This window comes from Nicotiana tabacum, chromosome 13, assembly GCF_000715075.1.
Source record: "Nicotiana tabacum cultivar K326 chromosome 13, ASM71507v2, whole genome shotgun sequence".
In the NCBI taxonomy this organism is placed as follows: Eukaryota; Viridiplantae; Streptophyta; class Magnoliopsida; order Solanales; family Solanaceae; genus Nicotiana; species Nicotiana tabacum.
Genome location: NC_134092.1, coordinates 67,666,021 through 67,692,832, shown reverse-complemented (window position 1 = coordinate 67,692,832; position 26,812 = coordinate 67,666,021). Strand labels below are relative to the sequence as shown.

The 26,812-nt window shown below is 36.7% G+C and overlaps 1 protein-coding gene across 5 annotated transcripts; it reads left to right on the top strand.

Annotated features, from left to right (window-relative positions):
* The first annotated feature begins 7,120 nt into the window (after positions 1-7,120).
* On the top strand, positions 7,121-26,459 carry LOC107792534 (ubiquitin carboxyl-terminal hydrolase 26). 5 transcript variants are annotated; one of them, XM_075228018.1, is made up of 15 exons: positions 7,121-7,486; positions 9,209-9,805; positions 11,453-11,708; positions 12,617-13,365; positions 15,204-15,312; positions 15,518-15,699; positions 16,237-16,521; positions 16,592-16,796; positions 17,092-17,163; positions 18,853-19,074; positions 19,885-20,027; positions 20,120-20,383; positions 21,317-21,458; positions 22,547-22,749; positions 26,029-26,459. In XM_075228018.1, the coding sequence occupies exons 1-11, from the start codon at positions 7,401-7,403 to the stop codon at positions 19,912-19,914; spliced, it is 2,793 nt and encodes a 930-aa protein (XP_075084119.1). In that variant the 5' UTR covers positions 7,121-7,400; the 3' UTR covers positions 19,915-20,027; positions 20,120-20,383; positions 21,317-21,458; positions 22,547-22,749; positions 26,029-26,459. The 5 variants fall into 5 exon arrangements, with proteins under 5 accessions (XP_075084119.1, XP_075084118.1, XP_016470244.1 ...); XM_075228017.1 differs by lacking the exon at positions 19,885-20,027 and having other exon boundaries at positions 22,564-22,749; XM_016614758.2 differs by lacking the exon at positions 19,885-20,027.
* The last annotated feature ends 353 nt before the right edge of the window (positions 26,460-26,812 follow it).

Here is a 26,812-nt window from a genome sequence, read left to right as displayed (position 1 = left end):
TATAATAAATATTTTGGGAGCATCGTTTAGTCACCGAGGAAGGGCAGGTTGAAATAACCTAACCCCGAAACTACACGTGCCGGTGTGATTGAGGGGTAAATCCCCGGAATGATGTGTGGAGATTATTCCCCTTAATTGGGATGAGATGATTGCTAGCGGAATGTGATGTCAACCAATGCAGCATCGTGGTGAGTCGGCTTAGCCAATCGGGCCGAGATCGGACTCCGGGCTAAAAACAGGGTGGTGTTGTGATTGGATGTCTTTGGGTGAGACGGCTTATCCGATCGGGCCGAGATCGGACTCCGTGCTAAAACACACGGTGTTATATCGATGCTAAATATCTCCCAACTTAAAAATAATGATATTTACTCAAAAACTTATCTTTCTCTTAACTTGATGCTTAATATTATTTGAGGCTCTCATTGATTCCATGTTTCTTTCTCCTTGTACCGTTACTCGATTCATCGAGAGAGTGTTTAGTTTTACATACTAGTACTATTCCATATGTACTAATGTCCTTTTTTTTCTAGGGGCGCTACATCTTTAATGGATGCAAGTGGTTCCACAGCAGGCATCACCGATCAGTGATAGCGATACACCCTCTTCTCAGCTGACTTGGTGAGCCCCACTTCATATCAGGGTCTTGTATCTTTTGTTCCTTATGTATGGTGTTTTGAGGTATAGCCGGGGCCTTGTTTCCGACACCATCATTTTACTCTTTTGTATCCATTAGAGGCTCCGTATACATAGTGTGGGTTGTATTTTGATTTGGGTAAGTCAAACTTGAAATGTTGTACTTGTAACACATGTTTTCACTTCAAAAATACGCACGTGTAATGTATTATTTTTGGAATTGTAAATTAAGTAACTAATGGTAATGAAATTGGTGTGTTTATGAAATCCTCTCATTGTCTAACGAATGGCATGCATCTTCACTTTATTCATGGGTAAGGTCTGGTAGAAGGCATCAAGTAGTCTTGCTTGACTGGGATATCTCGGTTGAGAGCCGGTCGTGCTCCCCAAGGTCGGGGCGTGACACTTCCTCAAGCTATCTGATCTCTGATAGTAGCACATGTACTCCACCAAATAGTAGGAACAAATCTTCATAGAAACCTCATACGAAACGCACAACCTCAAATCTTCTCGCAGGAGATAACCCAATGGCTAGCCTCAAATCAACATCTTCCCATGACCCTACCATGGTCACAACAACTAGGCAACCAATTAATCCTCCTAAGTCTACACTCTTCAACAAGAAATAAGAATCAATTTCATTCCTCACACATGAACAACTGAAAGATCTATAAACACATATGTATTCTAAGTCTAGACAACATATCGAGATGATAATTAAGCATCCATATCCCCTTGTAGTCTATCTGCATCATCACAAGCCGCCGGGAATAGCTGATATTAAGTGCGCAACATCACGTACGAGAGAATGAAGGAAAATCGAAGATATAAGCTCCAAGCTGAAATAAAGCCGCACGATAAGGAAGAAAGAAGGGAAGCTTCCTAGATGCCCTGTAGCCTCACGAAGATAGGTATGGACGTTATCATACCGATCTGCAAGACTCTACTAGACTCTAGCTCATGACTCATAGAACCTATGAACATAGAGCTCTGATACCAACTTGTCACGACCCAAAAATCCCACCAATGTCAAGATGGAACCTAACCTAATCCGCTAGGTAAGCCAACAATATAAGTTACTACTACAATGAGAAAATCATTAATATTATAAATAAGACTGCAACAGAATTTAATACAACTAACCCAATGACTGGTAGTATAACTCATGAGCCACTATGATTTAGATTTACAAAACTGAGGTGAGAAATAAATACAATATCTGCTTGAATATTACATAAATAGAAACGAAATCTTAAGCTACCATGAATAAAAGGTAGCATGAATCTGGTATACTGGTACGTATCTAATGTAAAGCTCCATCTTCGCAGCTACTCAGCTCCAGAATCTGCACGCAAGGTGCATAAGTGTAGTATGAGTACAATCGACCCCATGTACTCAGTAATTATCTTGACTAATCACAGAGAAGTAGTAATGGGGGATTTAAGTTAAACGATACTCACTTTGTAGAACCCGTGCAACTCAATAACATGTATAACACAAAGAAAATATTCTAGATAGACAGTTACATAATAAATAAATATCAACAATAAAAGTGCCCAACATGATCCGATTCCGTACCAATTACCAAATAACATGTTCAAGAGAACCTTTTTAGAATCAAGTGCATCAATGCATGCTGACAACCTTCTTTTTACATCAATCTGCTATGCTACCAACAACTCATCGAAACATGAGATGTTAACTCAACTTAAGTAATCCCATCTTGGCAACCAAATCATTAAATAACCACAAAGACATAGTTTAACATGTTAGGTGCAGTGTAACACATGTAAAATACACGACAAATCATAAAGGATTCACTTGCAAAAATCAAGGTAACATCTAGTTTAGACAACAAGTCATCAAATAGAAACACAAACATATGGCAACTCATGCCCACAAGAATCTCCATAGCCACCTGTATCACTCCGCCCTGACAAAATCACAATAGCCACATGTATCACTCCGCCCTCACAAAATCACGATAGCTACCAGTATAGCTTCGCCCTAACAAAATCACAATAGCCATCTGTAGTGCTATGCCCTAACAAAATCACAATAGCCACCCATATCGCTCCGCTGAAAAATCACAATAGCTACTCGTATCGCTCCGCACTGACAAAATTACAATAGCCACCCGTATCGCTCAGCCCTGACAAATCATAATAGTCACCTTTATCGCTCCGATAAACATGTCCACATGTGTCGCATGTGCCACAATAAAAACAATACAAAATAAAAAATCATCATCAAGAAGCATACCCTTATAACTCATCAATAAAGTGCACAAGGAAATAATCATCAAAAGTGTGGATGGGATTCAACATATAAAATATGACTACGGCAAAAATCAGATATCGCAACGAAGTTCAAGTAATCATATAAAAGGATCACATATGTGTCACATAGTGCACACGTCCCAATCAAGGCATAACACAAGAACAAGTACCAATGTATGATCACAACCTACATGTATCTACCTACGGGGAAAGCTTAGCATAAATCTCAAAATTTGCTCATCATGTTCAACCTAAGGTACCAATAGCCTCAACATTCCTTTAGCATGGTTTATTGTACTCACGTAGTCGATTAATTAAATAAGACATAGAATCAAGTAAGACACACAACCAAACAAGGCATATAGTAAGCTAGAATCTACCCCGAGCATGAATACCCATGGCACATATATATATGCTTGTCACCTCCTATATACATCACCCCCGCATATAGCAAACAATATCAATTAGTTAGAAAACTTCCCACAACCAAAGCTAGGCAAGACACATACCTCAAACAAGCCAAATCAATACTTTAAAAATGCCTTCCCGCACGAATCGGCCTTCGAACAGCTCGAATCTAGCCAAAAACAACTCACTAACATTAAATAATGCCATAGGAATCAAACCTAAATGATAAAGGTAAAATCTTTAATCAAATACTCAAATTCAACCGAAAAGTCAACCCGAGCCCGCACCCTAGAACCCAACTAAACTCACAAATTCCAACATCCCATTCGAATATGAGTCCAACCATACAAGTTTTATCCAAATTCGACTCCGAATTGATGTTCAAATCTCAATTATTCAGTTTAGATAAGTTTTGCAAAAAAACCACAATTTCTCTTTTAGATTCATCAATAAAATGCCAAAATAAAGTATGGAATCATGAAAAATAATCAAATCCGAGTAAAGAACACTTATCCCAATCCAAGGGTGAAAATCATCTCAAATATCGCCTCAATCCAAACTCCCAATCTCAAAATATGATAAAATGAGCTCAAAGTTTGAAAATGACAACTTATACGTGCTGGCTAGTGGTACCATACACAATAGCGAAGTTAATTCTGCCTCCGGCTCAACTACGCATTGCGAACACGATGTCTCCCTCGCGAACGCGTACATCAACACTGGCAAGGCCTTCGCGTACGCACATTATCCATGCCAACGCGATGGCCCAAACCCCATCTGACCAACGAAGTTTTGCAAACGTGATCTCTTCATCACGAACGCGATGAACAAATACTAGGGACCCAAAACCATCTACGCAAACATGACATACTGATTGCGAACGCGATGACAATAGAACACCACAACGTCAGCCATCACAAAGTGGTTCAAAATGATCCAAAACCACCCCAAACTCACCTGAGCCCCTCGGGACCCCGTCCAAACATACCAACAAGTACCAAAATATAATACGGACCTGTTCGAGGCCTCAAATCACACAAAATAACATCAAAATCATGAATTGCGCCTCAATTCAAGCTTAATGAACTATTTCAAATTTTTAAATTCCAAACTAATGCGAAACACATATAAACAACTCGTAATAAACCCAAATTTTGCACACAAGTTTCAAATGACATAGCAAACCTATTCCAACTCCCAAAACACAATTCGAACCCGGTAACATCGAAGCCAACTCCCGGTCAAACCTATAAACCTTTCAAACCTTCAAATTTTCAACTTTCGCCAAATAGAGCCAACACTTCTAGAAATATCCAATTATGAATACGGACGTACGCTTAAGTCAAGAATCACCATATAAACCTACTAGAACCATCCAAATACGAATCCAAGGTCGTTTACTCAAAAGTTAAATCTTGGTCAACTCTTCCAATTTAAAGCTTCTAAATTGAGAATTACTCTTACGAATCAATCCCTAATTTCCCGACAATCAAAACCAACCCTCCATGCAAGTCGTAATACATAATTAGAAGCTATTCAAGATCACAAACAATTGAATGGAATGTTAATGCTCAAAATGACTGATCGGGTCGTTACAATTTGAAATGACAAAAATATATAAAAGAAGAGGAAAATTGCTCAACCAAATTAAGCTTGACCGAGCATTCCAAAGGTTCATTGAGCAAAGGTATTGATAAATTATGTATTTTATGTCATATTCATCATATTCTAATTAACCTTGTTTTGTTGTAGCACGAAAGTGGCTAGTACATATTTTTAGTCATAATTGATATAGTTTGAGCTAATTACATGTTTTGTATTTATAGGAGTGATTTTTTGTAACGACCCGACTGGTCGTTTTGAGCATTTACACTTCGCTCGGTAGTTTACGGGCGTGAGTAGCCCCGTATGATGTATTTTGACTTGTGTGAATCGTCGGTTTGGTTTTCAGGTTATTCGGGACAGATTTGGAAGAATGATTCTCAACTAGGGAGCTTTAAATTTGAAAAAGTTGACCAAGTTTGACTTTTCTCATTTGACCTCGGCTTGGAATTTTGATGGTTTTGTTAGTTTTGTTGGGTGATTTTGGACTGAGGAGCACGTCCGGAATGTGATTTAGAGGTCCGTGGTTGAATTTTGCTCGAAATGGCGAAAGTTAAAATTTTGGAAAGGTTGACCGGGAGTAGACTTTTTGATATTGGGGTCGGATTCCGATTCCGGAAGTTGGAGCAGGTCAGTAATGTTAAATGTGACTTGTGTCCAAAGTTTGAGGTCAATCGGACGTGATTTGATAGGTTTGGGCATCGGTTGTGGAAGTTTGAAGTTTCAAAGTTCATAGATTTTGATTTGAGGTGTGATTCATCGTTTTGATATTGTTATGTGTATTTTGAGGCCTCGAGTAGGTCCGTATCGTGTTATGGAATTTGTTGATATATTCGGATGGGGTCCCGAGAGGCTCGGGTGAGTTTCGGACGAGGTTAAGATCATTTAATTGCATTTTTTTATTTTTGCTAAGATTTCTGGTTCTGGTGTTTCCGCATCTGCGGAAGAGCGGGCGCAGATGCAAGTCCGCAGATGCAGACAATTGGCCGCAGAAGTGTAGCAGGCCATGGAGGACAGGGGTCGCAGGTGCAAAGAAATTCCCGCACCTGCGATAGCGCAGATGCGGACAAGTGGACGCAGGTGCGGGGGCATCTAGGAGAGATTGACTCCGCAGTCCGCAGATGCGCGTTCGCAGGTGCGGAACCTAGAGCGTATGTGCGGGTCCTAGAGGTGCAAGTGACTTCCTCATAAGCGGCATTTTCACCGCAGATGCGGCGTCGCAGGTGCAACAATAGGCCCGCAGATGCGAAAAGTCTGGGCAGAAGGTTTATAAGGAAGGGTTCGCAATTTTAGTCTTATTTCAACATTTTGGACTCGGACTTAGGCGATTTTGGAGAAGATATTCGAGGTGATTATTGAGTTAAGCTTCTTGTAATCGTTTTGGATCATAAAACTTATTTCCCCACTAATTTCTCCACCTAATTAGTGAAATTTTGAAGTGAAATTTGGGGGTTTAGGGCTTGAGAATTGGAGAGTAGATTTTGGGGATTCAGATGACCAAATGCTGTCGGATTTTGATAAATTTGGTATGGTTAGACTCGTGAGTGTATGGGTTATTGGATTTTATAAATTTTGTTGGGTTCCGAAGTGCGGGCCCATAGTCAAAGGCTAAGATTGACTGTAAATCAGAATATCTATTATGCTTACAACTATCCTGCCACAATATTATGTTTATTTATGCATGCATTTAACCAACTATGCAGGAATAGTACCAGTTTAGTTCTATTCATTAAATATTACCATAATAACGTTTATCTTAGCGTGAAAAGGGTAAAGGGCATATTGGTTGTCTGTACCTCTTAGTGGATATTGGACCCAAAGTTAGCACACCAGCATGGTAAGATCCTTTGCTTTTATAATGTTCTATTTTTTGGTAAGTCAACATGTTTAATGTTATGTTTAAAAGATCTATATTTAAGGAAAATAAATATTATTCTGGATGGACTAGAAAAAAAAAATACACGTTCCATTTGGGAGACGAAAAATATAAGCTGCTTTGTGTGTTCCCCCATTACATGTTAAGCATTCACAGAATTTTGTGTATCACTCAATTTTAGGTCCCAAGAGTGATTCGCCAACAAGTAGCCATTTTCTTTAATTTTCTTTATTTATTCCCAACAAACTCGGGTTTAACGAAACTGGTGATAACGTGCCCAATTCAGTGGAATATTTTTATCTTTCCCTCCTAAAACCACAAAAAGAAAGAAACGAAAAGAAAAATAAAAAGACAGGGGAAACTGGAAAGACTTCCCCCCCATCAAAATAAAATGTATTTTAAAATAAAAAACCCTAAAAAACTCCCAAAACTCTCAGGTACGAGCTTTCCAAAAATCGAGCTTGAATTCTTTAGGTTTTTGAATTTCGATTCACTAGAAGACTCGATTTTACTATAAATTTTCCGAAATTAGACGGAGTTTATTGTTGATCAGAAGCTAAATTGCCGATTTTGTGCCGATTAAATATTTTACTGTTGTGAAGATGGGGCATCATCGTCCGAATACTCGCAGTAAAAATAAAAGGAATAGACCGGATGATTCTGCTGAGGCTACTGCGGAAATTTTCAGGTGAACTTTTCTTATATTGATTGTTGCTATTATGATTGTGGATATCTTACAAATTAATTTATGTTCAATGCCGTTGTTTTGATTTTTGATCGAGTTTGTAACGTGTTTTTAGCGTGTTTCTTGACCAAGCTGGAGTGACTTTTTTAGGTTTTTTTTTTTTTTTTTTGATATTCCCCCCCTACTATTATCATTTCATAACTTTCATTAGTACAGCATATTGAATCAAAATGCAGGTGTTCTTCTTGTGCAAAGAGTTTCCCTACAAAATCAATAAGTATTTACTTTATCTAAAAAGAGCACATTTGAGTTAAAAGACATTTGATTCTGTTAAACAAGCTTAGATCAATGTTCGAAACATGAATGTTTTGACAATAACAGAGTGTAGCACAGAGATTAAAGAATAGAAAATCCCATCTGTCTTAGCATTTTGGTACGCAGAATTACCTGGTACCTATGCTAGTGGGAGGTAGCAGGTAACCAATAGAATAGTCGAGGTGTGCCAAGTTGGCCCGGACACTATTGTCATAAATTTTTTAAGAATGGAAACGGGTGGAATTGGTTAATCCGGTGGAATTAAAATTTGCAGCTAAGATAAGTCATGGAAATGTATCAGCCCTTGTTGATCTTTCATAAAATATATCGTGTTACATAATAAGCTCTCATTTCTTGGACATGCGCATTTGAGATTGTAATTCAGGAAAGAAAAATATATGCCTTCAGAGATTGTGATGACCTAGTTGTAATGATAATTTGCGTTTACAGCCTTTTATAGATAGAAATGAAATCTTTAGCACGGAAGAAAAAGAATGTAGTACCCCATTTTGCCCCCAATGGATGATGGGGAGGCAATCCATGGGACAAATGTGCCCTTTTATGTAAATGATAAGAAGAGGTCCTTCCTGCAAAATTATTTTCCCGATTTTCAGTAAGAAAGCAGATTTATTAGTTCTTCTCATGGTAGGAGAATGAAAGACACCGTAGGAAATCCTTCTACTTATCCAAAAATGAAAAAGACATACTAGGAAATCCAACTTCTTGTAGTTTCTCTGTAGTATTGCAAGTGATGGTGGGGATCGAGGACGGAGTATTTTTGGCTCTTTAGATTCAAATGTGGTATCTCTTGGAAAGTTTTCAAATAATAATTTTTAATTGAATTTGGGCAACCTTTGGTTTTGTAAATATAGTACAAACAACAACAACAACAACAACAACATACCCAGTGTAATCCCATATTGTGGGGGGTTTTGTAAATATAGTAGTACATATTTATAGATGGCAAGAATATTGAGATAGATGAGTTTCTTGTACTTTGTGAGCCACCAAATACTCAATTTGATTCATATGAATTCAACTGCTGTGAACTTGAAATTCAGTTTCACAAGAACCAAACAATAGAAAAGGTCTTGGGTAGCTCAATATTGAGCTGACATATTCATCCTCTTACCCCTTTTATCATCTTCAGAATAAAAATAAACTACTGTACCTAATTCTTGTGTTTTATCAGTAAGCCCTAACTCAAGGAATATACTTTCTACTTCAACATGTTGTGCTCTTTTGCCTTCTGTTGAAGTGACATAAATACTGTAATGACTGAATATTTGAATGCTGGACCTAAGTGATGTTATAATGCCTTTCAAGGAGAATCCAATTTATATCTCTCTTTTGTTTCTGTGATTGTTTATTTGTTTTTTTAGTTGGTAAATTTTGCTGTCTTCTTTGCAGAAATATTCTATCTACCAGCCAAGTGACGGAAGATGATGTTAATCAGCTATTCATGATATCGAAACCTGCATGCCAAGGATGTCGTGTCAACACCAAGGATAATCCTAATTGCTTTTGTGGGTTGATTCCACCACCAAATGGAAGTCGCAAATCTGGGTTATGGCAGAAGACATCTGAAGTGGTCAATGCTCTTGGTCCTGATCCTTCAGATGATCGTCGTGCATCCCCAGAGACACCTGCTGGCTTGACAAATCTGGGTGCGACATGCTATGCTAACAGTATTCTGCAATGCTTGTACATGAATAAGTCATTCAGGAAGGGTGTATTCTCTATTGAACCAGATGTTTTGAAACAACAACCTGTGTTAGACCAACTAGCACGACTATTTGCAAAGTTACATTTGAGCAAAATGGCTTATGTAGATTCTGCTCCATTTATCCAAACTCTAGAGCTAGATAATGGTGTTCAGCAGGATAGTCATGAGTTTCTGACCTTGCTCTTCTCTCTGCTTGAGCGATGTTTGAGCCGGTCTAGCGTGTTGAAGGCCAGAACAGTTGTCCAAGATCTTTTCCGCGGAGGTGTGTCACATGTGACTAAGTAAGTCTAGACTTGGATTGACAACACTAAAACTGTCGCTAAATACTGATATTTCTGATATTTTAGACCGGTTACTCTAACCCTTTCATGACTCCTGGATTTCTTATTCTTTACTTAATTTTTGACATAGGTGGCCTATCAGTTTAATCTTTTTTTTTCTATTTTTATTTTTCTGGATCATGAGCTGTGAATGGCACTCATAGTATTTTCTTGTGATTACAAAGAGTTAAAACTTCTGAATGGAGAAGGGACGAATTTGTTGTGCCTTTCATTGTATTTTTGATTGTTTGGTGGAGTCACAAATGTATGATACAGAAAATTTTCTTCTAATTTAATATAAGTAACCTTATCTCTCATCTTCTTAAACTGAAATGGCAATGCCACAACAAATTTTCGGTACATTTGTAGATTAAAGGCAGAGGAAGGGGTCTCACTATTGGATGAGGTTTTTAGTGTGTTAGACTGGATCACCAGCAAAAGGAGTTCAAATCACTCTATTGTGAGCTCATACTTGAGAACAGTATCTCCACTCTCTGTTGAAGAACATAGCCAATTTGTAGACTCTACTTTGCCTTGATGATTTGCAAAAGTAAATTGGTTCATCTGATTAAAGCTCTTGCCCAAGTAAGAATTTTCCCAAGAAAGAACTTTGAAACGTGAAAAAGATTTGATAAGATGCTTTATCAGAATCTGATCAAAGAGATACTTTATCAAAAAAGATCTGATTAGATTAGCTACTCTGGTATATAGCAACATAGGAAATTTTTGTTATCTAGCAAGTGTACAGTGGAGAAGTTTAGCAATGAGCCTGGCCTATCTTGTCAAAGACAGAAGAGAACATCACCTCCACACCAAAATTACTAGCTTTTAAATCCCCTAAATTCACATGCTACATCCTTTCCAGTTTGTTACTATTAACCAGAATTATACATGGTCTCAATTGCTTATAAGTAGTAAGAAGCTTTTGGCTGATGATCGTGTATAGTTCAATTCATTGTATGTTTTGGAGCTTATTCCCTGTCCAGACCACCCAAGCCTTTCGTTGATAGGTGCTAAAATAATTATTGCCCTTTAATCAATTTTATCAAACAATTTTTTTGTATAGACAGTCGTTTTTTTTTTTTGGCTTCCTCTTAATATCTTTAACTTGCAATCATAGCACATTCTTAGTGTTGGTTTTTGACATCAATAATCTTACTATTTTTATTAAAAAAATAATGAAGGTTGAATGGTCATTTCAGAATTTATTGACTGCACTTGCCCGGACACCCAAAAGCATGTCTGGCCCCTTATGGAAAAAGAAAATAAGGAATTGCAACTCCCCGATCTAGTGCGGAAGAACTTTTTGTTGCATTTACATTGTGATGCTTCCATTGCCCTCCTTTCTAATGCAATGCAAGTGCTAACTACTACGTCACATCTCTTGTCAAGGAATTTGTCATCCTTGATTCTCCTGGTTGTATTCTTCTCAAAATCAGGGTTCATCAGATCTTTTATATGTCTGCCACTTTGTTATGTCAGGGTTTTTAACTTTTAGATTAGAAGCAATTGTTTGTTTAATTCTTTGTGGTTGATTCTGCGTTCACATTTCGGAGTTTCTAGGAGATCCTAATTTTTTTTGGTTGCTTGTGCCTATTTAACGTGTAGGTGCTCAAAATGTGGAAATGAATCTGAAGCTTCATCAAAAATTGAAGACTTCTATGAACTGGAGTTGAATGTCAAGGGTATGAAGAGTTTAGACGAGAGTCTGGACGACTATCTTAGTGTGGAGGAGCTTCAAGGAGATAATCAATATTATTGTGATTCATGTGCCACCCGAGTTGATGCTACCCGTAGCATTAAACTGCGCTCTCTGCCTGCAGTCCTAAATTTCCAGCTCAAGCGTTGCATTTTCCTTCCAAATGTATGTAAAGTATTTAAAACACCTCACCGGTATATGCTAGTCCTTCTATAAGACCACATAGAGAAGTTGCTACATGTGATTATTAGAGTTGATTAATATACCATAATATTCTCTAAAGGTTGGTAATGATGCTATCGTTGCTTCTTCATAAACCCTTTTCTCTCTCTGCTGGGAATTGTAAGTTCGTTTGTCACGGGGGGAAGTTTCTTAAATTCCTTATCTCGTTGTAGAGCTTTATCCCAGCAATTTTATATCACTGTATGTGCAGTGGACTCTCTTCTGCTTGGTCATAGTTCTATGCTGTAAGTGATGAATTAGATGCTTGATGGCTTTCATGAAATTTGAAATGTTGGACTGTAGCTACTTAACATGTAGAAACTCTAGTGGGCTCTTGATTCGAAAAAGATTTAAATGCTTTTACCCTTCCAGGCTCCTATAATGAAAGAAAAAGTTCTATATAGGTGATACCAATTAGTAAGGAATATGGTTTAGTTACGTTAGTACATTTACTTTAGCTTTTATGCACTCTAGGAGTTTTTTGGCTCTATATGAGATTTTTATGCCAATAAAAATATAGAGAACTTCTAGTACTTTTTATTTAATTTGTATTTTGTATAATGTTGGTGTGAGATTCATATAGCTGATAGCGACTTGTTTGGAAATGAGGCATAGATGTTGTATATGTTGTTTTACCCTTCCAAGCTCCCCAACTTTTGGTGCATATATTGATTTGAGTTGAATAATGGAAAAGATTAGAGTAGTCCTTTATTAGTAAGAATGTGACTCTTGATATGTTTCTGCTTCACTACCCAAATTATTGCTGAAGTTGACTTATTCATTTATTTATTTAGATGCTTGTGATCTGTTCCTTTTATGGGCTCTATCTGATACATACATTATTTTCCTAGACTACAACGAGGAAGAAAATCACATCTGCGTTTTATTTTCCTGAAGAATTGAATATGACACGGAGGATATCTGAGCATTTCCAATCCGAACTAATATATGACTTGTCAGCCATACTGATCCACAAAGGCTCTGCTGCAAATAGTGGCCACTATGTTGCGCACATTAAAAATGAGAATACACAGCAGTGGTGGGAATTTGATGATGAACATGTTTCGAATTTAGGCTGTCAGCCATTTGGTAAAGGTTCTTCTCATTCTGCTGTCAAGCCTTCTCAAACTGAGCCACTTGACCACTCTTCTTCTGATGCGATTAATATCCTCGAGAATGGAAATGGGCCTGCTGCTGGTGGGCAGCAGCAAGCCTCAAATACTGATGTCACTGAGGTGAAGACCTTCTCGTCTTGCGATGCTTATATGCTGATGTACGTCCTTAGACGTACAAAGAATGGTGATAAAATGTCAATTGACTCTAGTGATGATAAGGCGAAAAAAGAGGCTTGTACATCTTCAGAAGCTGATAGTCATCTTCCATCCCACCTTTATGAGGAGGTAGAAACATTGAATGACTCATATATAGACTCATGTAACCAATACAAATCTAGGAAGGAGTCTGAGCTGAACTGCATCACTGAGCGGAGGCAGGAGGTACGTTCAATCCTTTCTAAAGCTGCAGTCCAATCACCTGAAAAATCTTACTTTTGGATATCTATGGATTGGCTGCGTCAATGGGCAGACAACATCATGCCATCGTAAGTTTCAATTCCTTTGGTGGCTCTTCCTTTTCCTTTTGCGTCTCATAGTGTAAATCTTTTTAAGGTAATTGATAAACGAAAATATAATTTCTTTCTTCATGGGACCTTTTCCTTCTACTTATGTGAATGGCACTGTCGATAATTTTTGTCGTGATTAGTTCTAGAAGGATTGTTGAGTAGTTGGTGTATTAAGAGTAACAATCTGGAGAGCTTAGGTTTAAATCCCAGTTACAATACTCAGCGTGGGCCCATCTGTAATTTTCTTGGTGTGGTAGGTTTAACTCGATACTTTAACTTGTAGATTATACTAGGTTGTCCAATGGATTAGTCGAGGTGTACGTAAATTGGCCTGTATACCACCGTCATTAAAAGAAACGTAAAAAGCTTTAATCAATATTTAGCACATTCAGAAAATATTCTAAATGATCACATGAAAAGAAATTTACGACATGCACTTATTTCCGCATAGAATACAGGACAAAAATTTTCAAGTTAAAAAAAGAAAAGCAAATAGGATTTTGCTTATCACTATAAAGATGAAAATGACTAATAATTGAAAATGAAATAACATACTTCTGAATGAATTATTGTTCTCATTTGAAAAGCTTATGGAATTAAAGTATTTAGTTGATCATGATGTTTGGATATTGTATTTTTGATGATGCTTCTGATACTGTATTAATCGAATGCTTGGGTATTGTATTAATTGATTAATTTCTTCTGCATGCCTTAAGTATTGGAAATGACAATTGCATGTACTAAGTCGAATGAGTCTATTAAAAGTTTATGTAGTGACTGTAGTCCCTTCAGGGGCATCCCATAAAATCAGTAAAAGTCTTTGTATATATGTATGTATGCATGTATATATATCTCATTTTGTGTGTGTGTAAGTAAATATGCGCCATTACATTAGTTCCATTTGAATATACTAGATGCTACTTGGTATTCCCTGGGTTTCAGTTAATGCTTCTTTGCTCTCAAGAGAGTTCTGTTTGATTACTGTTTTATTATTTCAAAAATATTTCTTAATGTAAAGCATTATAGTTTGTACCACTTTCTGTTGTATCTTCTACTATTCTATGACATTGTTACTAACTACTCATTTCTCAAAGGAAAAACTAGTATTAAGATTTAGTCAAGTTACGCCGGGATAAGCGAAACCATTACATTCTGTTTAAATTATAGTAAGAAGATATACTTCTTTAATATATGCATAATGCAGTGGTCTAAAGTATGCAATGATACAGGTTTCAGTCATCTTTAATTCAGTTTAAATTAAAGATTATCCTGTATTTTCTGGTGCTGTTCTTACATGCTAATGTAGAAGAGATACTATATGATGATGTAGCTAGTTTATTTTATTGGAAGTATGGACCTTAAGGGCTTGTTTGCTTTCCAATATTAGAGACTTATCTCGGCATAAAACTGAGAATTTCCTTATTCAATGTTTAGGTTCAATGTTTAGCTAACAGTATAAACTTATACGTGACTAAAACAGCTTTGCATACTAAAAACAACGTTTGGTTACTGGCATAAGCTGTGCATAAATGCTGTTTGTATTACTTATTTTGAATAGAATATGAAATAAGAATATGTATTAGACATATGTACCTAAAACGACAAAATTACCCGTAAGCTAATTTTGACTTTCGTGTTGCCAACACTACATAACAATGTGTTCATTATTGTTCACCGCATAACAATTTATGTGTTATTATTTGTCGCTCCACATAACAATCTGTTTATTATGAATCCCGCGGTAACTAGTTCATCAAAACAACCTGTCAGGTAAACGACTTATTTAGTAGTCATTAGTCTTTTTTGGTGTATTACAGAATCATTGACAACACTTCCTTACAATGCACACATGGGAAAGTACCAGTTTCAAAGATTGGCTCTATGAAGCGGCTGTCTGGTGAAGCTTGGACCATGTTATTCTCTAAGGTAATATTTTGTGAACTAGTATTCTTTACTGTTTTGTTTAAACATTTTCCGTGATAACCTCAAAAACCATTATTCTGTAACTAGTAATTGCTTTTCAGGAATTTGAATATTATCTATGCTTTATGATTTCCATGATATTCTCCTTTACTAGCTTTAAGTTGCATGCTATTTCTTCCTGATATTTATCTGATGCGTGCTAGTCCAGTACGGTGGAGGACCAATGCTGGCCAAGGATGATTACTGCATTGACTGCCTCTTTGAAGTGGCTCGGTCGATGGCCCGTGCAGATAACTACCGGGATCGAAGAACATTAATGAAAGAACTTGCAGAAGCAGCACTTGCAGGGGTTTGTCTAGATGGGAAGTTGTACTACATATCAAAGACATGGTACGACTATGCAATGTATTACTTGTTTAAACTTGTATAGATGTGTCTAATGTGGGATATCTAGCACTTAGTGCTTGGGAAGTTATTTGAATAAAAGTGTGATTACCCGTAAAAAGAGTTTATAGTCAAATGTAACCTGCATCGTCTAGTTACTAACTATAAAAAGTGGTACAAAACGATTTGAAATGACCTTTCTAAGAAAAACTTCTGGCATCACACTAGGCATGTTAAGTCCAATGTATGTTTACATGGGACGTTTGGCTTAACTTCCTGACGGTATCAATAAACGTTAAACGTTAATATTAGTTCTTTTATTGTGTACATTATTCCATTCAGTTTTGCTTTCTTTTACTGTCTTGATCTTAATTTCAGGAAGTTCACCAATTTTGCTAATCGTCAAAGAAGTTTGCATGTTCGAGATATTGAAGCTATTCATGCAATGTGGCAGTTGCATCATCTTGTGTTTCATATGTTTTCAACATGTCTTAGTCTCTGTATATTAGATGTCTATTGATATTCATTTGGTTCCTTCTGTAGGTTACAGCAGTGGCTCCGACGGAAGACTGTAGACTCTCCTTGTGATGCTGATGCTGGACCAACAGCTTCAATAAGGTGTCCACATGGACAGCTGATGCCTGAACAGGCTGCTGGCGCTAGGCGTGTGCTAATACCCGAGAGTCTTTGGAATTTTATTCGTGAGATTGCTATGGCAGTAAAACCTGATGACGCTGTGGGTTGTTCAACTTTCATTTTAGACTCTGAGCCCTGTGCTCAATGCAACAGTCAACTCACCGAAGTTGCATGCTTAGAAGATACTCTAAGGTCCCATATCAACTTATTAAGGTATTGGAGTTAGAGTTACCTTGTTGCTTACAGTATTTATATGGTACAGGGGGTTCAAGCTCAAGCAACGGCAAAGTCATGAGAGATTAGCAATGGGTAAAAGCATACCAATTCTTCCTGGTTCCAAATACTTCTTGTTACCATCTTCTTGGTTGTCTAAATGGAAAAGCTACTCTAATGCAAGTGGCAAAAGTGCTCCTAGTGCTGAACCTGAAACTTTGGATGCCGTCATTGATTTGCTGATGTGTGAAAAGGTATAATTTTCAATAGCATATTCCATCCAAAGGTACTTTACACAAGCTTTATGCATTTAGCTATTTTCCTCCTAGAGTAAATTTCAGGTATTGCATGAGATGATTCCTCGTGTGTTTGGATAGATAAACTGAATGTGCTCTCTGTACTCCTTGAAGTTTGAAATGCTTATAAACTGTCTATAAGTTCTTCAGAAAGATGATTCATTGTAATTTATTGAAATCTCGTTTAAGGAAATGTAAAGAAATAAAGAAATAACGTTCTGATTTCTTGCTAAGCCATGGTTCTTGTGAACAGCATTCAAGACTTCTTGAAAGGCCTCCTGATCTGGTTTGCAAACGTGGAAGTATTCTCCAAAAGTCACCTGCTGTAAGTTTATAATGTATTTCCAAGTTATTGTTTGTCTTTGTGAGAATGCACGGAAAAAAATATATTTTTTAACAATGATACAATGAGCCCTATATATATAATACATATTCTACTCCTTTAGGGTATATTCTACTTCTACTACATATGAGACTAGGATATATTTTACTCCTACTACATATCTGACTAGGATTATTTACACATAGCTATCTAACACTCCCCCTCAAGCCGGTGCATCCAAATCATATGTACCGAACTTGTTATATAAGTAACTAATACGAGGACCAGTGAGGGACTTGGTGAAAATATCTGTAAGCTAATCATTCGACTTCACTACGAGTCATGCCAACTCCTGGATAACTGTGCTGAACATACCAAACCAGACTCGAGGAAACTCTGGCGCAAGCGACATACAAGGCCACTAGACTTCCCCCGAGTAACAATACTAGGTGGTGAAAATAGCGAGACCAAATCGAATTCCGCACTACAAAATAGGTTCTAAAACACCACCAGAAAACAGAAACTTTTCTACAAATTACTGTTCACGTCGGAAAACCACTGTTCACGCCAGAAAAAGTCCACTGTTAATGCCGGAAAAAATAAAAGTTGTCAGGATTTGATGTAATTTATATGGGCAGGCTCGGAATCACTGGACGAGTATGTTATCCTGAAGACGTTTTGTCAAAAAGTGGACGGAATGGCTCACACGCGCCGGAAAGATTACTGTAGCTCGCCGGAAAATTACGAAGTTTCGGAATCTGAGGAAATTGTACTGGTGGTCTTGGAATCACCTCACAAAACAACTGTCCTAAAGAAATTTTTGAAAATTCTAACTGGAAAGTGCTCCATGCGCCGGCGCGTGGAGGCACGTGAGGGACTTTCTGCCAGAGCGATTGACTGGGATTTACTCGCCGGACTTTTCCGAACAAGATGATAGTGTTGGTTTTCGCACAACACTTGCCGATGAGGAAATAGCACAAATCAATCTTGAGTTGTCAACCGAAAAGACGCACGGTGACTGACTTTTCTGTTCCGATGGGACTGGAATATCTGGGGTTTGGTCGCACAAGGGTTTCAGATTTGATGGTGGTACTGGTATATGCACAGTACCACAATAGCAATGATGAACCCTGGGAACAAGACGAAGTTGCTGGAATTGCACGGTGATGAGATCTTTCTTCCCGGATGTCACTGGAATGACGCACATCGATAATTTTCTCACTGAAGCTCTGATACCATGTGAGATTGCACGGGAAAAAAATTTATTTTTTAACAATGATACAATAAACCCTATATATAATACATATTCTACTTCTTTCGTACATATTCTACTCCTACTACATATGAGACTAGGACATATTTTACTTCTACTACATATCGGACTAGGATTATTTACACATAACTATCTAACAGTCTTCAAAGTAACTTTAATATGTTGTTGATCCAGCTTGTTTTTACTCGTGTCAAAGTCCATTACAGTAGCTCATTAACATAAAGAACGGTAATGTTTCCATGATGAAATTGTAATATTATTCAGGCAGGCATATTAGTCATGTCTGATTTTGTTTATCTCCGTGCACCATTAAGCAGGTCCATATTCTTGTTTTTTCCTTTTTCTTTATGTTTATGTTCTTCCACTCTTTGATTCTTATTCTTTTTGCTGAGTACTTGATTTCTGGCTGTGGAATTTAGACGGATGCATTGACAATTATCACCAACAACGATTGGAAATTATTTTGTGAAGATTGGGGTGGTACAGAGGCAAAAGGCATTACAGCTGAAATTGATTGTTTGGGGAATGAATTCCTTGGATCTAGTGAAGACATGGCCATTTCTGAGGAGCATATGAATTTGAGCGACGAATCGAATGCTGGGCCTGAGTCTAGAAAACCCATCATTAAGATTTCACTAGAGGTAATTTCATTTATTCTTCTTGTTTCCGTCATTTAAACTTGGACATAATTTATTGAGCTAATGATCGATATACTAAATTTAGGTAAAAGTTTCCCATTACACTTCCTAATATCAGCTAGTTGTATCTTTGAAAAGAATTTATGTCCATGTTCTGCCACCAGGGCTTTTTTCTGGTGGTACGCAACGCATGATGTGTGAGTTAGGCACACGTCACGGGTTCAATCCATGCCACAACCAAAGCTTGGTATTTAAGTGGAAAAGGGTAGATGGTCAAGCCCATTATCCACCAAGTTTCGAACTGTGCGCCATGGCTGTCAAAGATTTCTCGGTTATCATAAAAAAATATATGTGCCATATTCTTTATAAGCCGGAGAGTAATGCAAGCATAACTAGGTCTAGAGCATGTCTTACCTTAACTTATCCTTTTCCCTTCTCTCTCACTGTTTTTAGAACCCTTAAAATTCTTTTTTTTTTTGGGGGGGGGGGGGGTGGGGTTGAGGGACTGGCCAGAATAAGTAATTATCTAATGGCAGCGATGAATCATTTTAACAACTCAGGCCGATTGTTTCTAAGCAGTGACCTGTAGTTGGTTTCAGGATATCCTGGATTTCATGGATTTACTATTAATTGAAACGTAATGCTATGCAAGTGGTTTTAATGGAATACCTTAGGTTATGATGATTCCGCAGTTGAGTAAGGGATTTCTTATCACAGAAGGAAGTGGTTCATGTACGTAGGATTTAAAGGGCTTTGTCATAGTTGAGAAGCTCGGAAGAGCTAGAATACCAAATCTCATAGTTTTGCCTCCAGGTTGTAGAAATATGGCCCTTACAGGATTGATGCTATGTTTGTCTAAAATGTGAATCCAACACAAGCACTTTGCGTGATACTTGAACATCCCTTAGAGCATGCTGACATCAGCCGGAAGAAAAATGACGAGTTCCTATACGGAGGTGTAATTCTGTGTCTCTGCTGAAGGTTCAAGAAGAAGCATTTTGAGTTTCTATTGAATATGGATATTAATCCTAAATTTCATGCTTTCCAGGTGTGTGAGGAGTGCATTGATGAAAGGAAAAGCTGTGAATTAATGAGGAAGCTCAATTATTCCAATGAGGATATATGTGTCTGTTTCATTCGTGGCAAGGAACCTCCAAAATCAGTTCTAGAAGCATCAGTGAACAGCTTGGAACCAAATCGACGGACCTCGAAGCGTTCCAGGAAGACAGCATTTGGAAACTCAGTAAACTTGAATGTGTCTGGGTCCACATCTGTCTACCAGCTGAAGATGATGATATGGGAAGCTTTTGGGGTATAGCCACCTTTGCTTTTTGAACATATCCCTATTCTTAATTTTATTTCCATGGCTGGCTTGTTTATGAGGTGAGCCCTTTTTTTGCTGATACTAGTTTGGTAGGAGTAGGTTCTAAAATCTGAAAGATGTTCAGAAGGGCAATGTCTTGTACAGGGGAATAGTGGTTTAAAAAATCATAGTTTGATTGTTTGTATGATGGCAGTCATTCAATCACAACACTCCTCTATCTGTACTTGGAACAAGCTATTCTTTCACATTGGTGGAGTCGATATCAAGAAAATACTAGCATAAAATAATGTTATAAATACGGTTAGGCCTTTTAGGAACACCCTATTGATGCTATAGAAACTTCAAAGTTATGTGATAGATTGTAATTTATTGAATTTGAAATCTGTTTGAGAAAACTGATTCAGGAAGGAAAACTTAGGTGCCTCAGCCCAATTGCATCCTGTTGACCTTCATGGGTAGATTCTAATCTCAAGCATATGAGACGATAAAAGGCCAATCATACAAGATAACATGGTTGTTCATTATTTATGTCATTAGATAGAGACATTTTTTCTGGCCTATGCCTTAGTTCTTTTTGTTTGGTTCGTATCTGAATTCTGATAATAATGTCTGTATTTACTTTGTGTGGTATGCAAGTTTTCTGTTGACATGTAATATCTCATATTTTAACATATTCGTTTTTTTTTATTGGTAACATATTTGGAATTCTTATCGTTGTGCTTTCATTTATATAGCTATTTGTTCAAAATAGCAGATATATGATCCAGCAACGATTGTTTTCACTTGCTCTTTTGTGCTTTGAGAGTGATGGCAGTTTACTCGCATCAAAAGAACAGAGATGTTGTCTGCAGTTGTTTTTATGGACTTCTCCCTTTTGATCTGGGCTCTGGTAGACGAATTTATCTGTTTTTACTTTTGCAGATTGTCAAGGAAAATCAGGTACTTCACAAAGGTTCTCTGGTTATTGATGGTGAATCTGCTTGTCTTGCTGACATGAATATATTCCCCGGAGATGTACTATGGGTTACAGATTCGGAGATTCATGAGCATCGTGATATTGCAGGTAATACTGCAATGCCAAATGGATGTCCAGATTTTCTAGGTGGACTACAATAATCTTATGTTATCTTAAGTATGACATTCTTTATCAGCTCTCTATGTTGCAAGACTCTTCATAATCCCTGCCGCACCCGTGTCGACACGAGATGGGTGTGGGTGTGTGGGATCCACACCGGATTTGGTTAACATGCCTTGGGTACTTTGACTACATTCTACAACCGAGAAGTATAGATTGATCGGGTATTTGGTTTGATTTTTGGGTTTATGTCATATATATATAGTCATATAAAGTATTACTTTTCTATTACGCGAGATATCTTACAAATAAAATATTAGATGCTTATAAAGAATTAAGTTTTATTAGTTTTTGTTCAATAACTTTAACTAATCGAAATATGTAATATATATCGTAATATACATTTATTGGTCGTATCCGCACTCGGATCCGTACCCCTTGAATCGTAAAGTTTATGTGATAAAGAATCCGACCTCTAGATCCACACCTATATCTGATACCCGCACCCGAGTCCAAGCAATATAGCCAGCTCTTACATTTCTCTGTACATTCTTCTCCTTTTCCGCTCCTAAAAACTGCAATTCTGTCATCTATTCTCCCTTTAATTTCAAGTACACATTTTGGGGTTTTATCTTATGTACATATTTTGTTATGTGATATTAGCATATTGCACATGAATTTCATGAAATGGTATGCGTATGTAGTATTCTTACAATTCTTTAGGATCTGTTGTGTTATAGGTTGTTGCATTGTTATTGTATTATTATTACAATGTCAAGGTCTAACTAGCATTAACAATCCATAACAAACATTTTGCATATGGAAGAGTATGAATTACATCATATGATATATCTGCATTATTGCAGTACGACCGATCAGATTAATGTACAACATCCCGCTAGCTTGGCATTTTATTAAACCAGTCCACATGAAAACCGCTGGTTTATGGTAACATCAGCTAATGTCCCATGACCCCCTTAGTTTTTATTTGACCAAATTCATTTTTTTGCTGACGTAGGAATTAGATCAGATTTGCACTTGATCAGTTAAATTTTATTTATGTACTTCATCTTCAGATGAGCTTTCTGGCCAGAAAACGGAGGCACAAAACACTGAAGAAGGTTTTCGTGGAACACTTCTGTCCTCAAGTATCTCATCCCACTTTGTCTCTGAAGCATCTGCATGCCTAAATTAATTGGCGTGTACTTGTATAGTATAGCTGTCGCTGATATTTGATTCTGGAAGAGGAGAGCTAAAATCTTCAACCTGCTTAACGGAGGTAGTTTCTGTATATTCTGCTCAATTTTGATGTTTTCGCTTCATCCTGCTTACTCATATTATGTCTTCCTTATTTTTCTTGTTTATTAAGTCTGAGTCTAGGGGTTAGTTAGATAGCATTGAGTTTTTTAAACTCAAATTTCTTTGATTATATACTTGAGATGATTCACAACTCATAGACTTCGCCATGATCTAAGATGGCAAGAACCATGCTGTCTTGTAAACATTAACCCCCACTCTCAACTATGGAACTCGTTCATAGATCTTTAAAATCACAATAAAAGTTGAGCCCATGTACACATTGATTCTTTTAAAATCAAATTTCTTTGATTATATACTTGAGATGATTCATAACTCATAGACTTTGCCATGATCTAAGAGGGCAAGAACCATGCTGTCTTGTAAATATTAGCCCCCACTCCCAACTATGGAACTCGTTCATAGATCTTTAAAATCACAATAAAAGTTGACGCTGTTACATGGCCTCCTCATGTTGGAATTTTGAACTTGTTAATGTGGGAGGTCAAATCAATTAAGAGATTTGGTTGTCCTTTCAAGATGCCTACTCGACCCATTGTCGAATCAGGATAATGCCTGATCATTTTTTGGTGTCTCCTTAGGGTTACTCGTGAATCTTTCCAGTGTTCTATATCAATAGAGTGTTGAGCGTTCCAGTCATACTACAGTCAGATTGAACAGACAAGTCATCATAGGGAATAACTTTTATCAGGTTCTTACTATTGGGGTGGAGTGTTGGCCGGTCAAGACATCCCATGTCTAGAAGATGAAGGTGGCGGAGACGAGGATGTTGAGGTAGATGTGTGGGCATACCGGGTTAGATAAAATTAGAAATGAAGTTATTCGGGATAAGGTCGGTATGGCCCCTGTGGAGGACAAGATGCGGGAGGCGGACTTAGATGGTTCGGGCATGTGAAGAGGAGAGGCACTGATGCTCCAGTGAGGAGGTGTGAGAGGCTGGCATGGGAGGGCCAACGGAGGTAGAGGCAGGCCGAAAAAGTATTGGGGAGAGGTGATTAGGCAAGATGTGGCGTTGCTCCAGCTCACTGAGGACATGACCATGGATAGGAAGGTGTGGAGGTTGAGAATTAAGGTAAAGGGTTAGATGGTCGAGTGTTGTCCTTGTTTGTAGCAGTAGCTTTCATACACCACTTGGTGCCTTCCGTGTTTTTTTCGTACCCCTAGTCTTCTGTTACTAATTGCTGTTGTCTTGTATTTTGGTTTTTTGATTGCATTACCTTTTGCTAGTTTTGTATTTTTGCTTTGGTTGTCAGATCGGTTTGCTTGTTATTGCCCCTCCCCTCTCTCCTTCCGGAGCCGAGGGTCTTTCGAAAACAGCCTCTTTGCCTTTTTAAAGGCAGGGGTAAGGTTTGCATACACTCTACCCTCCCCAGACACCACTTGTGGGACTACACTGGGTATGTTGTTGTTACTATTGTGTGCGTACAGTGGTTTCATTTACTTTCTACAACTTAGCTCATTACGAATTGTCACACATAATTAAACAATTAATCTCTAGGTCTGTTAATTTTTGCTGCCTCTTGCTTTAAAGAGAACTAGTTTTAGTGTACGTGCGTTCCACGTGTGTGTCGCGTCAATTAATAAATATATTTATATGTAAGAAGAACAAATTATTAAAAAATAGAAATTTATATCAAAATAAATTAAATATTTGCTTAAGGAAATAATTTGTAAAAGATTATTAAAATTTTAATTGATTTTGAATTTTTACATATTAAGACTTCTGACATGGTTCAAATAATACATATTCGATAAATAAAACTGATTTGAAAATCCTAAATAGGTAAATATTAGGAAAATTAACACATGAAATAATTATAGGTTTGAAACAATTTAATAAAATATAATTTAAACAACCAAGAAAATATTTTTGTATGGAAAGGAAAATAAAGGATCCAAATTGATCTTGCACGATAAAATTCTCCTTGTACGATATAGCCACAAAAATTTATACGAATATATAATTTTTTTTGTCCATTGAAAAGAAACTCACTTTTTACTTTTTATATTCTCTTCTTTTTTCTTAATATGTTTTATCCTTATTTAGTTGATCTCGAACTCCTAATATTAGGCAATAATAAAAAATTTAGTACTTGATTTTAAAGTCCTAAATATTGGGAAAGTAACTTAAATTACATATTTGTCCAATGCGATTTTTTTTAAAGGATAAAAAAGACGAATGACATTGTAGATTTGTGCAACTTCTATACTAATAAATCTGTATATGTAATCGTTCATCATCATTTATCAATTGATGAGATTTTTGTCATTGACCAATTATTTGTTTGGTTGGAGTTATGTTTTTGTTGTTAAAATAAATGTTTCATAACATTAACAAATTCACCATCTTTCTACCTATTTAAAGGCTCTTGATTAGTAATAAATATTTTATCCGTCTCAAATTATTTGTCGTATTTTTATTTGATATTCCCTTAAAAAAATATTAGTTAGAAAGAATTTGACTATTTTACCCTTATTCATGTCTTTAATATAATCTTTCTTCATTGAACATTTACTTTATTTATGTGCCATCTCCATCTTCAAGAACAATTACTACTAAGGATAAAATGGAAATTAATTAATTAATTAATTGTGTCTTGAATTTTTAAAATGACAAATAATTTGAATTATCTATTTTTAGAAATTACGATAAATAATTTGAGACGGAGGAAGTAGAAATTAATTCCCTTATATTAGTCGTATATTGGCTTATTTTAACTCTAATTCCTCATCTTGTTTTCCATTTAGAATAATTAATAGTACCGGACAAAAAAAATAAATGGACGAATCAATACTTTAAATTAAAAAGTAGTATGTCTTGAACCCAAATCTAATGCTTAGTGGTGAGATATTTAAACTTTGAAATTTGAATTACTAAAATGTATTTTAACGTAAAAAATAGTTATATTTGATTCCTAAATATTAGGATTTTGAATTATAAAAGAAAAATTCTAGTTGATTTAAATGTCCTAAATATTGGGATTTCCTACTATAATAAATAAAGTTTTAGTTGATTTCAAAATCCTAGATATTAGAAAATTAATAAAATGACTATTTTAATCAATGTGAGCTCTATTTTTAAAGGGTAAAAAGACGAACGACATTTTGCTAAGGGCTTTTGTGCTTTTAATGTAGTATAGATTACATCTTGAATTAACAATAACCTCCTTTCTGATCGTTCTTCTCTAGTACTTTACTGGTAATTTTCTGTTTCCACTAACTTCACTTTATTGTGCTTCAGATAATCAGATTGGCTCACTTTGTTACGTTGAGAGTACGCCCTGTTTTGTATAACCTTTCGTGTTATTAGCTCCTTTACAAAGTATGCTTGCAGATAAGGCGATGGATCTCCTAGTGCAAGTTACTGTGTAGAGATTAGTATGATTTTGGTTTTTGACTTTTAAGCCACTTGGTGCCCAAGCAGTTGATGTATTATTCCTTTCACCTTCTTGGCTGCCCTTTAGTCATGCAAGTTGTAGTTCTGTAAGGCCAGGTCTGGTTCATGGTCCTAGTTTTGGGACAGTTTTGTGCATTGTAGGACCTATTCCTTTACTTTTGTGAATAGTGGAAGACTGAAGAGGCAGTCAATAGTACATGTCATACATGTATGTAAGTTGTATCTGATATTATTCTTGGTTCCTTGAGCTTAAATATGGGTTTGATAACCAAAAAGTCCAACTCCCGCCCACCCAAAACCCACGTGAAAACACAAAAGATAATCACACGGACTTTTTGACTCGTAATTAATTGCCATTAACTAGTTCAAGTGTATTACTTCATATTTTAGTTAGTTTCAGTTGATGTCGCTTGCTCCGAGGTAGCGGTGGAGTAGATATAATTTTCTTATATGAGATGCAATAACTAATCACAATCTCTTGACTGAACTTAAAATCTATTTTACATCGTTTGCTTATGAAAAAATGCTGATATTACTAAAAAGTAAGGAATACTAATCTAATCCTTTCACCTTTTTACTTTCTGGATCTAATCCTTTAACTAATTTGCACTTTTGGCCTTATATAAAC

Bases quoted from the DNA above. Each gene is read 5' to 3' on its own strand.
- LOC107792534 (XM_016614758.2), top strand. From the start codon at position 7,401: ATGGGGCATCATCGTCCGAATACTCGCAGTAAAAATAAAAGGAATAGA. The intron at 16,522-16,591 runs GTCCCATATCAA...TATATGGTACAG, and splicing joins TGCTTAGAAGATACTCTAAG to GGGGTTCAAGCTCAAGCAAC. The intron at 20,384-21,316 runs GTATAGCCACCT...TTACTTTTGCAG, and splicing joins TGATATGGGAAGCTTTTGGG to ATTGTCAAGGAAAATCAGGT.